General features: G+C 42.5%; 1 protein-coding gene across 4 annotated transcripts; it reads right to left on the reverse strand.

Moving 5' to 3' along the window:
* Positions 1–1653: 1653 nt before the first annotated feature.
* ago3b (argonaute RISC catalytic component 3b) lies at positions 1654–13971 on the reverse strand. Of its 4 annotated transcripts, none has more exons than XM_058046604.2 (20): positions 13805–13971; positions 13460–13633; positions 11775–11946; positions 11571–11691; positions 10250–10458; positions 9992–10128; positions 8632–8766; positions 8467–8554; positions 8231–8378; positions 6925–7044; positions 6721–6843; positions 5698–5831; positions 5370–5554; positions 5126–5285; positions 4947–5037; positions 4664–4858; positions 3402–3536; positions 3229–3330; positions 2566–2765; positions 1654–2436 (listed from the first exon to the last, which is right to left on the reverse strand). In XM_058046604.2, exons 2-20 carry the CDS (start codon positions 13476–13478, stop codon positions 2328–2330), a joined length of 2583 nt encoding a protein of 860 aa, XP_057902587.1. In that variant the 5' UTR covers positions 13479–13633; positions 13805–13971; the 3' UTR covers positions 1654–2327. The 4 variants fall into 4 exon arrangements, with proteins under 4 accessions (XP_057902587.1, XP_057902585.1, XP_057902586.1 ...); XM_058046602.2 differs by having other exon boundaries at positions 5698–5864; XM_058046603.2 differs by having other exon boundaries at positions 6700–6843.
* Between the last annotated feature and the right edge of the window lie 242 nt (positions 13972–14213).

The raw sequence follows: 14213 nt of genomic DNA on the forward strand, positions 1-14213 counted from the left end.
CTTGGAGCATCCCTAAATAACTTTATGCTACTAAAAGAACATTTTTTCAGTGTGATAGTAGTTACTTCTGTAAAAAATTCCAACTTTTTTCTCATATTATTGCATTTTTTTCTTTTTTTAATCTTTTTTTTAAAAGCTGAAAGGCTGCAAATGGCCCCCGGGTCACACTTTGGACACCCCTGTAATCAAATCAGTTTTAATATGCCATAATGATAAAAACTAAGTTCAGGCCAGGTCTTTTGACAATGTTTGCTTTCATAAAATTAAATGAAACAGTAATAACAGTGATAATGCTATCAAATGAATTTAGCCGCATGTCATATATCATACTTTATTAGCGTCACACCAGAAAGCATTTATAGTGCAATACAGAGGCCATGTGACCGGTTTTCGAAAATCATGGAAATGTCATAACATCACTTTTAATCACCTAGTATGCTGTTGTCACCACTAAGGTAGTTATTTAAAAAATACAAACAAAATAAAAGAAAAGGCAAGTGTTAAGACAAAAATAGTCTTTAGTTTTATGCTTAAAAATCTAGGAGGGGGGTAGCAGTAGTAGTAGTAGTAGTAGTAAAACATATTTTCTCTACTGTGTGATATGCAGCCAATAACAGTGTATCTTTTGTGGGGTGACTGTAAACCTCTCTATATCATGTTAGATTTAAAAAAAAAAATACATGTGCAATAATAAAGCAGATAAACAAAGGGAAGACACGCAAAAGTGGATTCACAGACACTTTCCGGCTGCTTCATTATTGCTGTCCAAAGAATGTACACATCAATCAGGCAGTAAAGTGATGAATGGGGACGACAAGTCTAATAAATAACACTACATGAGGTTTGTGTTGAGCTACTGTTCCTGGATTGACAGTGCATGTCCACTGAACGCATCCCCCCAACACGTCCTTTGGTCCTGTCAGCTCCGTATTGATCAATTCTGCATATATTTTGTATTCTTGGCTGAGGCACACACACACACACACAAAAGTACAAAAACTCACCAATACAGTATCGTCATGGTTAAATAGCTCACTTGTGGAGACGGTTAGCTCGTTTTTTTTCAGCACCATCACAAAAAGGCACGGAGGACCAACCTTCAACACAAGTTTCTTTTTAGTCGCTGCCTTATGAACCCCTATCGCACTTAAGGACTTGCATGAACCAATTTGGACACTGATCAGACCATCACCATGATTAAAATATCAGTTAAAAAAAACATCCACTGTTCCCCTCTTACATAAATACGTTACAATATAAATATGCCTCCATCTTTGGATGAAGTGAGGGGGCGGGGGGAGGCAGATGTCCAGTAAGCCCAAGCTCAATTAGAAAAAGAAGATTAAAAATGCTTACTAAACATGCCCATGATTGACTTTTCAAGTAAAAATCAACAAGTGGTCATCAGGACACACCATCAATGGGACATAAACTTGTGACTAAAGATGCTTTCAATGCAGGCAAAAGACACTATAAGTGCGATGAATATATAATAACTTTCAAGTTCCTCTGTATTAATAGGGTAAATATGCATTTGAGAGAAAAAAAAAATACTACACTGTTATGTCACTAGCAGCAGCTTTAAGTTGAGTTAAGTTCCGGTGATCACCAGTACGTTCAAAGCCAACAACACTTCATTGCACTCTCTCTCTCTCTCTAATCAGGCCAGGCACTTCCATTAACTTTGCAGCCATCTTCTTGATCACAAGACACAAACATTCATCACGGAGATGACTTCTTGTGCACGGCAAGGACACATCAAGGTAACCGTTTGCTCCGTTTGTGTAAATGACTTGTTGATTGTTTGGGGTTTTAAACAGAAATAAAACTGATGGATCAAGCGCAGCAGCTGGCTTAGAAGATATAACAGTCCAAAGTTTTACGCACTTCACAGTAAGGCAACAAGGGATACAACATGCCTCAAAAGTATGGCGGTCACGCAAGTCAAGCATCTGAAGCACTGGGACTCAGCGCTGGCTTAAAAAGCATCCACACAAAGGCTGCCGTTTTTTTGCAGAATGCACACATACATCTTACAAGACACGGAAAATATGTAAAAACCATCAGCAAGTTTGAGGCTCATTAGTTGCTACTTGTTTTAAATGACAATAATAATAATAATAATAATAATCAGGTGCTTTTGGTTTCCCTACTAATTTCGCCACCTTATCTCTGCATGCACACGCGTGTACCCAAGCTGCTGTCAAAATCTGGAAGGCAAGGATGACCTGTGAATTCAACTTCAACTTGCATACAGGCAACTCTTCACTGGTGCGTGGTGAGACGACCAGGGTAGTGGCGTATAAATGCGGGAGGAGGAGGCGCGTTCAGGCAAAGTACATGGTCCTCAGCGTGTCGTGGTGGATCTGCACGGCCTTGGCCAGCGCCTGGGGGTCCCTGCCGTTACTCTGCCCTGAGATGTGGCTGCCCTCGGCACTGTCACGAGGAGTGTACACAAACACGATGAGTACAGTATTATGTTATTATTATTATGTTGGAAGGATCATTGGACATATTGACTCAAAATGATGTCATACTACTTCAGAATGGAACACTTTTCTCTACCTGTCGTGCTCTTTATCCACCAGGTGGTAGCGTGCACGGAAGGCCACCAGGTGGGCGTAGTAGGCCGGTGCTGGGATGGAGACAGAGCGCGTGCAGCGTACGTAGGTGTGGCACAGCTGGTAGGTGAGGAGCTGGAACTCGTCGGCAGTAAAACAGTTGTCATCCCACAACACGTGATAGTGGGACGGCCTGCTTGTGCCCTAAGGAAGGAGGACATCCATTAATCACAAATGGAAAAAATGGAAGGGGCGGCACGGCGGTCCAGTGGTTAGCGCGCAGACTTCACAGCTAGGAAACCCGAGTTCAATCCCACCCTCGGCCATCTCTGTGTGGAGTTTGCATGTTCTCCCTGCGCATGCGTGGGTTTTCTCCGGGTACTCCGGTTTCCTCCCACATTCCAAAAACATGCTTGGTTAATTGGCGACTCCAAATTGTCCATAGGTACGAATGTGAGTGTGAATGTTTGTTTGTCTATATGTGCCCTGTGATTGGCTGGCCACCAGTCCAGGGTGTACCCCGCCTCTCGCCCTGAAGACAGCTGGGATAGGCTCCAGCACCCCCCGTGAGGAAAAGTGGTATAAAATGAATGAATGAATGAAAAAAAATGAAGGACAAAAGGTGTGTGCTTGCTCCCAAAAATACTTCTTGTCAACACGAGCATACCTGGATTCCGGCATGACTGCAGAGGTAAAAGTCAAATTCATAAGGATGAGTGATGTCTGTGTCGACCGTCGTGCCTGCAGGAATGTTTCCGCTTCTTCCAACCTGTCAGAAAATTTGAATTCAGAAAGAACAAAAAAAAAATTCCACACCCCAGGTTACCTGTAGTTTCTTACCCGCTCATTGCGATCGGCACAGAAGAGACGAGTGTGATGTCGTTTTTGTACAACAATATAGGTAATCCCAGGCTGGTATTCCTTCTCCAGACTGATACACGCCTCCCTGATAGCTAGTAGCTCATAGTATAGCACCTATACAGCAAATATACAAAACAAAAGGGAAGTGTACTTGTACCACTATCAAACTCACTAAAGTACGTCTACATGCAGTCAATATTCCGGTTTCTGAGAATACGTTTACATACAGTACGTGAGCAAACAGGGTTATTCCTGTGTACATATACATTGTATATACATATATAGCGACTCACGCACTTCTTTCAGCATTTCCCTTCAGGGGTCGCCACAACAAATCAATCTCCTCCATCCAACCCTGTCTTCTGCATCTGTCTCTCTCACACCAACTACCCTCATGTCCTCCTTCACTACATCCATAAACCTCCTCTTTGTTTGGACTTCCTCTACGCCTCCTACCTGGTAGCATCCTTCTACCAATATATTCACTATCTCTCCTCTGGACATGTCCCAACCATCTCAGTCTGGCCTCTCTGACTTTATCTCCAAGGCCTCTAACATGTAATGTCCCTCTGATGTACTCCTTTCCTGATCCTATCTATCCTGGTCACTCCCAATGAGAACCTCAGCATCCTCATCTCTGCTGCCTCCAGTTCTACTTCTGTCAAATGACGAGTCATTTCTGCTTATTCTTCCTGTATCCAAAAACAACAAAACCAGCACGGGACGGTAGTAGTTGCCTTTGTTTGCGCCTTGGCGCTGGTACTGATGCGCCACCGGTACTTGACACTATTATGTCTCACGTTCTTCATTGATGGAACGCGAGAACGTGAAGAAATAGAAAATGGAGCAGGAGCTGTGCCATCCGTATCCATGCTACCCTTTGCGCCTCGCTCCAAAAATGTGGACTTTTGCGTGTTATCATGGTAACAAGTACAATTTTTCCTGTCAAAGATCCAAGATTCCTTTAAAAAAAGAAATAAACAATATATTCCTTTCGATGGCGATATCCCATTAGGGGTATACATGACCCAATATTCTGGTTAGAACAGGAGTAACTTAATATTAGTGTTTTTAAAAACCAATATATGAGCATATTCAGGTTTTTTAAAGGGTTTTGGGTGTTTACATGGTCGTGTGCAACCGGGTTATTGCTAATATTTGACTGCATGTAAACGTAGCTGCTGCTACTGATTTGGACTCAATACAGAATGCTTTTAAATGTACAAAAAAAACATGTTTACCTGTCTGAACTGGCCCTCAGACACACCGTCCCTGTAAAAGATAAGCCTGGTCGGCTTGTAGCGGGTCGATTTGTAGAACTGGATCAAGAGCTCTCGCACCATGGACGCCAAGTCTTGGATGACTTCCTGTCTGGGTCTCTGGACTCGAACAGTAGCGCAGTACCTGCTGGGGTGGGCGTCCATGCTGCCAACCACCTGTAATGTGTAATGTAAAATGTATGCAATATTCATAACATTGCAGTAGAGTGTGAAAAAATTTATCTTGTTCATGTTACTGCATTACCGCTGCGATAGATGGCTTCTTCCCATCTCCTGCTGGAGGATGAGTGACGTCAGCCCCAAGGAAGATGATAGGCTGCTGGAACACGGAGGGTCTGGGTGGAAAAGCAGGACACAATGTTCTGATAAATCACACACACCGATGAGGTGCTCATTGGCATCAAGTGGCCTTTGTTGTGCTACCGTTGGTGAGGAACTAGGATGTTATTGATGCCGCCCAGTTTGACGTTGATCTTGAGGCAGAGGTTGGACAGCGTCTGCGGGGAAGTCTTCACTACATTCTTCACCTGGACACACTGAGTGGCCATGCCAAGGAGGGTGTCTCCGACCCGCTTTACCTCAGCTGCGGATGACAGATCATGTCACTCGGGGTTTCATTATGGCTTCCGTTTGAGTCATGTTGGTGTGGTGGGGATTCTCTTGATACCATAAACGGGCGTTTTGCCAGGGAGGATTACGATGATTAGCTGCAGGCCCAGGTAGGTATTCTTCAGGTGTCTGAACATGGGTTCCACACTGTCAGCCCCCTGGGCGTATTTGCAAAAACATGGTTGGCCCTGAATGGGCATCCCAGCATCCTTTGAGATCTTCCGCAGCTGGTCAGTGAAGCTCCTGAATTATGTCAACCCACACATAAAGTTGATTGTTCAGAAATATCCAATTATTTATCATGTTATTATCATGTTGTTCATTTTCTACATCAGGATCATGACTAGTGCAGCTAAGCTAAGCAATACATGGTTTTGTGATCTCACTTGAGAATCTCTTCACGGCACTGCCTCTGGGTGGCGAAACAGGCAATGGCCCATATCTTGATCTCCACTCCGGTGTGAAACTGCTTCCCCCTCATGTCCCACACCCCGTGACTGGGTGTGGCCACCGTGCGGTTCTGCAAGGACAGTGCAGAGTTGATCTGCAGAGGCTGGCATGCACACCGACACCCCCACACACACACACACAGAGAGAGTATGCATGCACACACACAGAAATTGGTAAGATTTTTGTCCAAAAAAACGATATGCCAATGTTGTCCAATTATCAATTTCAGATACCAGAGCCCTCTAGACATAAAATAACGCTCCTATAGGTACCTTTAGGCTCGTATTACCCAGTACAGGAAGCAGTACTGTGTGTGTTGCTGTAAATGTGTTCCGGTGCTACAGGCCAAGAAGTCACATCAGAAGTGGTGCTTGAACATTACAGCAATATTACTTATACCTAGTGATCAGTGTAGAACACTACACATTTCATGAATGCCGATACCGATTTATGTAACATGACATATCTCCTGTGGCGAGGGACAAAATGGCATGCAGTTTTTAATAATAAACATTCATTCATTCATTTTCTACCGCTTTTTCCTCGTGAGGGTCGCGGGGTGTGCTGGAGCCTATCCCAGCTGTCTTCGAGCGAGAGGCGGGGTACACCCTGGACTGGTCGCCAGCCAATCACAGGGCACATATAGACAAACAACCATTCACACTCACATTCATACCTATGGACAATTTGGAGTGGCCAATTAACCTAGCATGTTTTTGGAATGTGGGAGGAAACCCGAGTACCCGGAGAAAACCCACGCATGCACGGGGAGAACATGCAAACTCCACACAGAGATGGCCGAGGGTGGAATTGCACCCTGGTCTCCTAGCTGTGAGGTCTGCGCGCTAACCACTAGACCGCCGTGCCGCCCTAATAATAAACATTTTGTATCATATTGCTATTGAAGGAAACACATGCAAATGATGTGTGGTAGGTACCATAAAGGGTTCAGAGCTCACCCTGCCGCCATATTGCAGCATGGGGGCCGGCAGGACGCGGCCTGTAACCTGAGCCATCTCATCACGTATATGGAATTGGAACTCCTGGACAAATGGGTCAGCATCGTAATTGGCACTCCGCACCTGAGACGACAAAAAATGCCACATCAACAAAACAAAAAGTTTACTTTTTTGTGTTTTTTTTTTAATCTGAACAAAACTCACCAGGCGGCTGATCTCCTCCTGTCTGTCCGGTGCAGAGCGGGCTGTTGCTTTTATCATGGTGGACGTTTGGTTATCTGTCAGTTTTTTAATGCAGCGCTGACCAGCAACCACATTACACACCTAAGTAAGGACAAGGGAAAATTCACAAGTACTCGGGAACAAGGAATCCAAAGTGCTTATTGTCAAAGGCGTCAAGGAACTGGACAAATATTAAAGACGGCATCATCTAGACAAGGAAATAAAAGACGCCGCTCACAAAGACTTCATGTGTCTTGATAACAACTCCATAACAATAACTATGATTATGCATTACATTAAGAAATACATTTCATTCATGGCCCATGACCAATATGTTACTACTTAAACTATATCCACAAATTGCCCAATTTTGACTGTTTAGTATTTATACACTATAATTCCTCACTATTAAACCGCTACTTTTTTCACATGCTTTGAACCCTGCATCTTCAACAATGATGCAACTAATATATGGCTGAAAGAACTAAAGTTCCCATGATGCTGAGAGTGCCAAAAGAAAAAGTAGTACATTTCTCCAATCAAACGTAATATCATATGTTTTGTGTTTTGATCTGACAAATCTTAGGTACGTTTGATCAAGTGTAGATTCGATACAGCTTTTACTTGGGCTGCTTGGATAGCAGCAAAAACAAAGATTCATGTCTTACTTGTGGCCCTGGGTACACCGAGTGAAGGTAGGATTGCATGTTTTAAAGTATCTTCCTGTGTAAATATCCCATGTTACAATGTGGATACCTGTGGATTATGCAGCCTATATATGCATGTATAGACATGTATAAGGGGCAGGACTAAATGAGCTATACGCTTCTTCCTAATCCTTTTTCAAAATGATGGCCTATTATTCAATTTAACTGTACTTATTTTTGCCTAAATTATACACAAAAAAATATGGCAAGACACATTCAAAGATGTGGAGATATGTACTTGTAGTACTCTACACTGGTCTCTAGGTGTCAGTAATGTTACATACTCGTTGAAACATGCTCCCTCACTTAAGGGGACCTATTATGCTCATTTTCGAACTCCTATAGAGCGCCTATACACAATAACCTGTACAGAAAACTTTTTAGATCTTCCAAAATCTGCACCTATTCCAGCTACCGGTTTGTTTTAACTAATTCACCAATTAACCATAAACGAGGGATTAGTGTATTGTATTCATGTACCAGTTGATCCAACTTCACTTCTATTTTGTTTATGTAGAAAAAGTGCTTCCACTCAATGATACGCAACACTCAGCTTTTTATGAGGGTGTGATGTTAGTTACCTCGAGGGGGAGGTAGGTGTGTTTCTGTTCTTGGCCCACTTGCAGACAAGGCAGGTGGGGATACTTGAGATGCAAATTGTACTTCTCTCTGAAGTATTGTGCCACTGTGCGTTCAACGGTCTGGCCATTCTCCAGTTGCAAAGGGAAACTAAGGAGACATGAAGTCATGATGCGTGTGATTTGCAATCCCAACAGTTTGGGATGTTTGTAAAAAAAAAAAAAAATCCACATCATACGTTTGAAGGCTCGCCGGGCGCCTTGTTACATTGCAGACTCTGTACTTCCTACGCATGGTTCCGCAGTGCGTTACTTCCACTTTCAAACCTGAAAATACACAACAAGGAATGAATGAATGAATGAATGAATGAATGAAAACGAGCGTCTGCCAATATTTTCCGCACCTTTGATCTCTTTGGTGAATTTGACCCTGTGGGAATCGGTGAGAGGGCGAGGCTGCTCGTCAATGTTGTGAATGTCGAGGACCTCACACATGAACTGGATGACCGGCTGGGCTTTATAAAAAGCGGTGGCGGACACTGAAATAAAGGACAAGGACATGGTTTACTTACAGGCACGTAACAGACCTGGAATTTATACGCTGCTGCAAACAAACAAAAAAACATAACAAAAACAGGAATCATGTGTTCTAGCAATTAGACCAAAAAGGAATGAGCATTAAAAAAAAAGGCACACTTCACCACTTTGGTGCAGCTGCAACAGCTCAAGTGACATGCTGGGGGCGGGGCTTAGAAACATGAACGTGAATACCCATACTGTTTGCTGCATTTTGACATGGACCACTTGGCTGAAGCCTTATTAAAAGTTGTGGAATTTCACACTCGCTGCTCAATGTTAAAATGGAGCACAACATTGGTTGACTTCTACTTGGAAAATTATATTATTATACTGCATGTAGACCAGGGTTCTCAAACACGCGGCCCGCGGGCCAAATGTGGCCCGCAGGACACTAGTTTGAGGCCCCCGCATTGATATGAAAGTTTAATGTTAGTTTGATATGGATGCTGTATGGTATCATGTACCCAGAAAAAAATATTACGTTTGATTAATGTTCATGTTAAAGGTTAAATAACTGTTAATAGTTATCCTCCCTATCCGTGTGGAAGTGGTAAGTTTTTGGCTATTTAAGTTTAAAGGAAATAACTTGAAGGCTACCGTTTAGGTCGCTAGCTCTCTAGTTTGCGAGTTAGCATGTGTCTCAAGACCCTGCAGTTGCGCAATATGTTGTAAATAAAAAGAGTATAAATGTGACTATAGTCGCGTTTTGTCATGTCTACAGGGCTCTAATAATGCCTTGTTCATTTAATCTGAAAAAAATAATTTGTCTACCCACCAACTATATGTGGTTTCTTAAGTTTTTATTATTTGCTGTTTCCTTATTATTATCATATTTATTTATTACTGATTGATTGATTTTCTTTATTCTTGATTTATTTATTTATTTTTCATCTTATTTTGTGCAGAAAAATAAAAATTAAGATATTTGAGAACAGTGGAAGGTTTTATCAGAGCTTTTCTTGTAGAAAATCGGAACCAAAGCACTGAAAAAAAAATTCTGTTTTTAATAAATGCGGTTTTTTTTTTGGAAAACCTGATGCGGCCCAGCCTTGCCCAGACCCTAGCTCCAGTGGCCCCCAGGTAAATTGAGTTTGAGACCCCTGATGTAGAGTGAAGATAATAAAAAGTGCTTTGAAAGAAATGAAATACGATCAATGACACATTAAATAAAATCTGCTTATTCACCATCGATGTTGAGCATCATCTTCCACATGGCCGGTCGTACGGACTGGTGGAAGCCGAACCAAACCTCTCTTCCTCCACCGAGCGGATGGTCGTAGCCCTCGGGGGAGGAGAAGAAGGATCGCCCAACAGGAGTGTACCTGATTGTGACAGTTAGAAATATGTTTTTCCACACTTGAGTACTACAAAACAATAACATGAAGGTCATAGTGGAGACTGAGAATGTATTTAATGGTGTCAGTTATAAGTACTGGCTCTTACTTCATGGAGGGCAGGTGTCGCAGAACAACATCAACGGCGTGCACGGGGTTGTTGCTGACGGGTTTGTCCAGGTCCAGTGGTTCGGATACGCCACGTCCCATCAGGACATCATGCAGCAGATGCCAGCTGACCAACGATACAAACCTCATGGTGACCTTAAATGGACGGTCCTTCCCACCTTCCCCTGGGAGGGTGACATCCAAATCAACCTGAGGAGAGTCTTACATTAGTAATGGTAGCGTAATCCCTTGTTTATTGCGGTTAATTATTCCCAGACCCGACTGTGATTCACGGCACAACCCGGAACTCTTTCTATGGACTGGCAGTGTGACCCACCGTGTGCCTCGAGGCCGGCTGTGGGTGGAATACATTAAAATGGAGTGTTTTCACAGGAACCACACCAGAATCCAAAGAAATAAAGTTGAATAGGTGTAGATACCATATCTTACTTATTGTGTGGAAATATGGGCTAATAACTATAAAAGCAATCTTCACTCGCTAAATGTACTGCAAAAGAGGTCAGTAAGAATAATTCATAATACCGCCTACAGAGAACATACTAACTCCTTATTTCTAAAATCACAAATACTTAAACTTGCTAATATAGTTAATTTTCAAACAGCTCCAATACTTCTCTACAAGAGAGGAGAAATATGATCTCAGGGAAGAACTACATTTGAAACACTTATATGCTAGGACTACGTTAAAAAGCCATAGCATTTCAGTATGTGGAATCAAACTATGGAATGGATTGAGTAAGGACCTCAAACAATGCACAACGATGAGCCAATTCAAGAAACAATACAAGCAGTTGATGTTTGCTAAATACAAGGATGAAGAGTCTTGAACCAGTCATGATGTGCTATATATATCACTATATTGACACTTACTATGGTACCCATTATGTCATTGGATGCTCATTAAAAAAAAAAAAACCAAAAAAACCTTAAACTATATTAAGAAAGGAAGTGAACAAATGTAACAGTTACTGATTGTAAAAGTACCAGATGGAGGGGTAGGATTTAATAAGCTTTGCTTCTTCCTACTCCTTTTGGACATGTGGAACTGTGAACTGATTATGTGATGCATTCAATTGTAATCTGATGCATGTTCAAATGAAATAAAACCATTACCATTACCATTCTGAAAGAACTAGAATGCTTTCTGTGCTGGTTATTGTGTGTAGCTCCTATATAGAAGTCCATATTTCCCCAAAGAGGCTACTGTATAGTGAGTGGAGTCCGGTTAAAGCAGTTTCCCTGTGGACTCTCGGTCAAGTCAGAGCCCCCCACCCCACATGATTATGAATGGCTGCTCTTACCCCAGAAGTGGCAACAGGAAGTGGGTTAGCGGTGTAGAGGCTTTTCTTCCCATCATAAACTGGAAGATGGTCACCAAAGATGGTTACCTTGAAGTGCTGAACCATGGAGCCCACCACCTCCCTTGTGCAATCCAGGGGAGCATTCGTCACTTGGGATTGTTTAAAATGATGAAGAAATTATCCTGTAAATGACTTTTCAGTTACCTGTTTACCCTGCGAGGACATTTGTCAGGCTTGACGTCCACTTCGTAGAGGTAGACGTCGATTTTAGGGATGTCAACCTGGAAACAGTTGGCAAGAAGCTTGATGGGCTTCCCAATGGTGCCATAGCCGGGTCGCCGTGGCAATGAAAAAAGGGCTTGGGCTCTAGCGGCTCCTGCAAATATCAAATAGAGAAGCTATGAAAAGTGGTTAGCGCGCAGACCTCACAGCTAGGAGACCAGGGTTCAATTCCGCCCTCAGCCATCTCTGTGTGGAGTTTGCATGCTCTCCCCGTGCATGTGTGGGTTTTTTCCGGGTACTCCGGTTTCCTCCCACATTCCAAAAACATGCTAGGTTAATTGGCGACTCCAAATTGTCCATAGGTATGAATGTGAGTGTGAATGGTTGTTTGTCTATATGTGCCCTGTGATTGGCTGGCCACCAGTCCAAGGTGTACCCCGCCTCTCGCCCGAAGACATCTGGGATAGGCTCCAGCACCCCCGCGACCCTCGGGAGGAAAAAGCGGTAGAAAATGAATGAATGAAAAATAATAATAACACCAAGGTTCAACTCTGATGACTATACATCTTGCCGCTGCTCAGCCAGGTCATTTCCTTTTGTGTCTTTCATGCAGTGAAAAACTGAGCAAATGTAGGTCAGCATCAGCCCAGAACAACATCAATAACGCCCAACGCTGGGACTCACAAATTGTGGCCCTTGGCTACAAACTAAATTGACTAATGACCTGACATGTTCAGTTGGTGTGTAATTAATGCAGGAAGAAGGTAACTGACCATTATTCAATAGTTTTGGTTGCTATGGTAGCAGCTGGGAAAGCTACACGTGCACAAACGTAGCTGTAAAAGAGAATCGGGCTCTCAGGCTTCAGTGACACCTGACGGGTTCACGACACCTGCTAATGACAGATTAACTGATTTTGGGTCCTTTCATTGAATTCTGAGAGTCAAGCTTTCTCGTTGTTATTGAGCTTGATTTATTAGTTTAAAACGGCATTTCGATTTTAAGAACAGAATTAACTGCTTGGAATGGGTGAGCCGTTATTTTATATTCTCTTCACTGCCATAAAAATTATGTATTCTTTGTTATGTGAAGTATTTCCATAATGCCTCATATTAACTCTCTAACAAGATCTCATAGTGTATAGACTGGTCATATATCTCATCTTGTTTCATATTATCTACATACTTATTGTATATAACTCTGGGAAAACTGTTGATTTTGTTAATACTTGGGTTGTTTATATTGTTTATTTTTCTATTTTGTGTATTTTGTACTGCTTAACTGACTCTGTACTCTTGCTGCTGTGCAATACAAATTTCCCCATTGAGGGACGAATAAAGGCATCTCTTAATCTTAAGGATTGTTTTTAATGAGCAGGGGATCAAATACTAATACCAATAGAAACATATAGTCTGTGTTCACACTTGTAGCCTGGCCAAAAAATGTAAACATCATAATTATGAGTGATTTGATGTGGTCTGAGTCACTTTTTTTATTTGTTGTAGTTAAACTCGCATTAAGTAGTACCTCGATTGTACGAGAAGATAAGCATTGCATTTGAGGATGCTATGATATGTTGCGATGTATTAACCAGCATGGTAACGAGTAGCAAATCCACGTGACTACTATTTTGTGCTCATTTACCGCCGTGGATACGCCAAACCCACCTGTTGTTCCGCTTTCCATTCATGAGTTCTCACCCCGGATAACCCGGCTCCGAGACACCACACCAAATCCAATCCAATCTTCCCCTTGCTAGTCAAGATGACTCCCAGCTCCCTGTGGAACCGGACCGCTTGAGGCGTACAAGTAGACAGTTGTCACCCGGGCTGCCGTCGTTGCTGAAATGAGAGAATCATCTTAATGTGTGTCACCGTTCGAAGAAATGGTTGTCGGCCGTCGCTGAATGTTAGCGTCTAAACACTCGAACAAACTGTGGTAACATTAGCTTTAGCCATCGTCATTAACGACGGAGTGACAACACTACAGACAAGGCTCATATTAACATTTACCCAATATTCGTTGTCGTTCCTCGGTTAAGTAACTTGACAGGCGTTGTGTTCGAACGGAACCGAGCTTTCGGTACCCCACAAAGTCCGCCTCGACAGCAACGACAGCCGGGTGTGAAATGTATATTCAGCGCCCTCTTCTACTCTCACACGAACGAGCCAAAAGTGGCAAATACTGCTTCCGGAATGCACCTTCGAAATAATACTAAATAGCATGGAAAGTCTACTAATGTAGTGCAAAATGTGCATATTTACTTTTTAAAATTTTGTCTACAATATTTAGTTTGGTTGGAAATACCACTAAAAGGCTTTCAATTTGAATGATATTGCTGTTAAGTCAAGTACAGTTTCTTTCATTCCAAAATACATAGTGCCGTTTCCGTTTTTTTTACTCTTTACAATGTTAACTTAA

The sequence above is a fragment of the Doryrhamphus excisus genome, linkage group LG7 (assembly GCF_037039965.1).
Source record: "Doryrhamphus excisus strain RoL-2023G ecotype Guam linkage group LG7, RoL_Dexc_Guam_v1.1, whole genome shotgun sequence".
Lineage (NCBI taxonomy): Eukaryota > Metazoa > Chordata > Actinopteri > Syngnathiformes > Syngnathidae > Doryrhamphus > Doryrhamphus excisus.

Bases quoted from the DNA above. Each gene is read 5' to 3' on its own strand.
- ago3b (XM_058046601.2), bottom strand. The intron at 10,459-11,570 runs GTAAGAGCAGCC...GACTCTCCTCAG, and splicing joins TTCCTGTTGCCACTTCTGGG to GTTGATTTGGATGTCACCCT. The intron at 7,045-8,230 runs GTAACTAACATC...GTCCTTACTTAG, and splicing joins ACACCTACCTCCCCCTCGAG to GTGTGTAATGTGGTTGCTGG.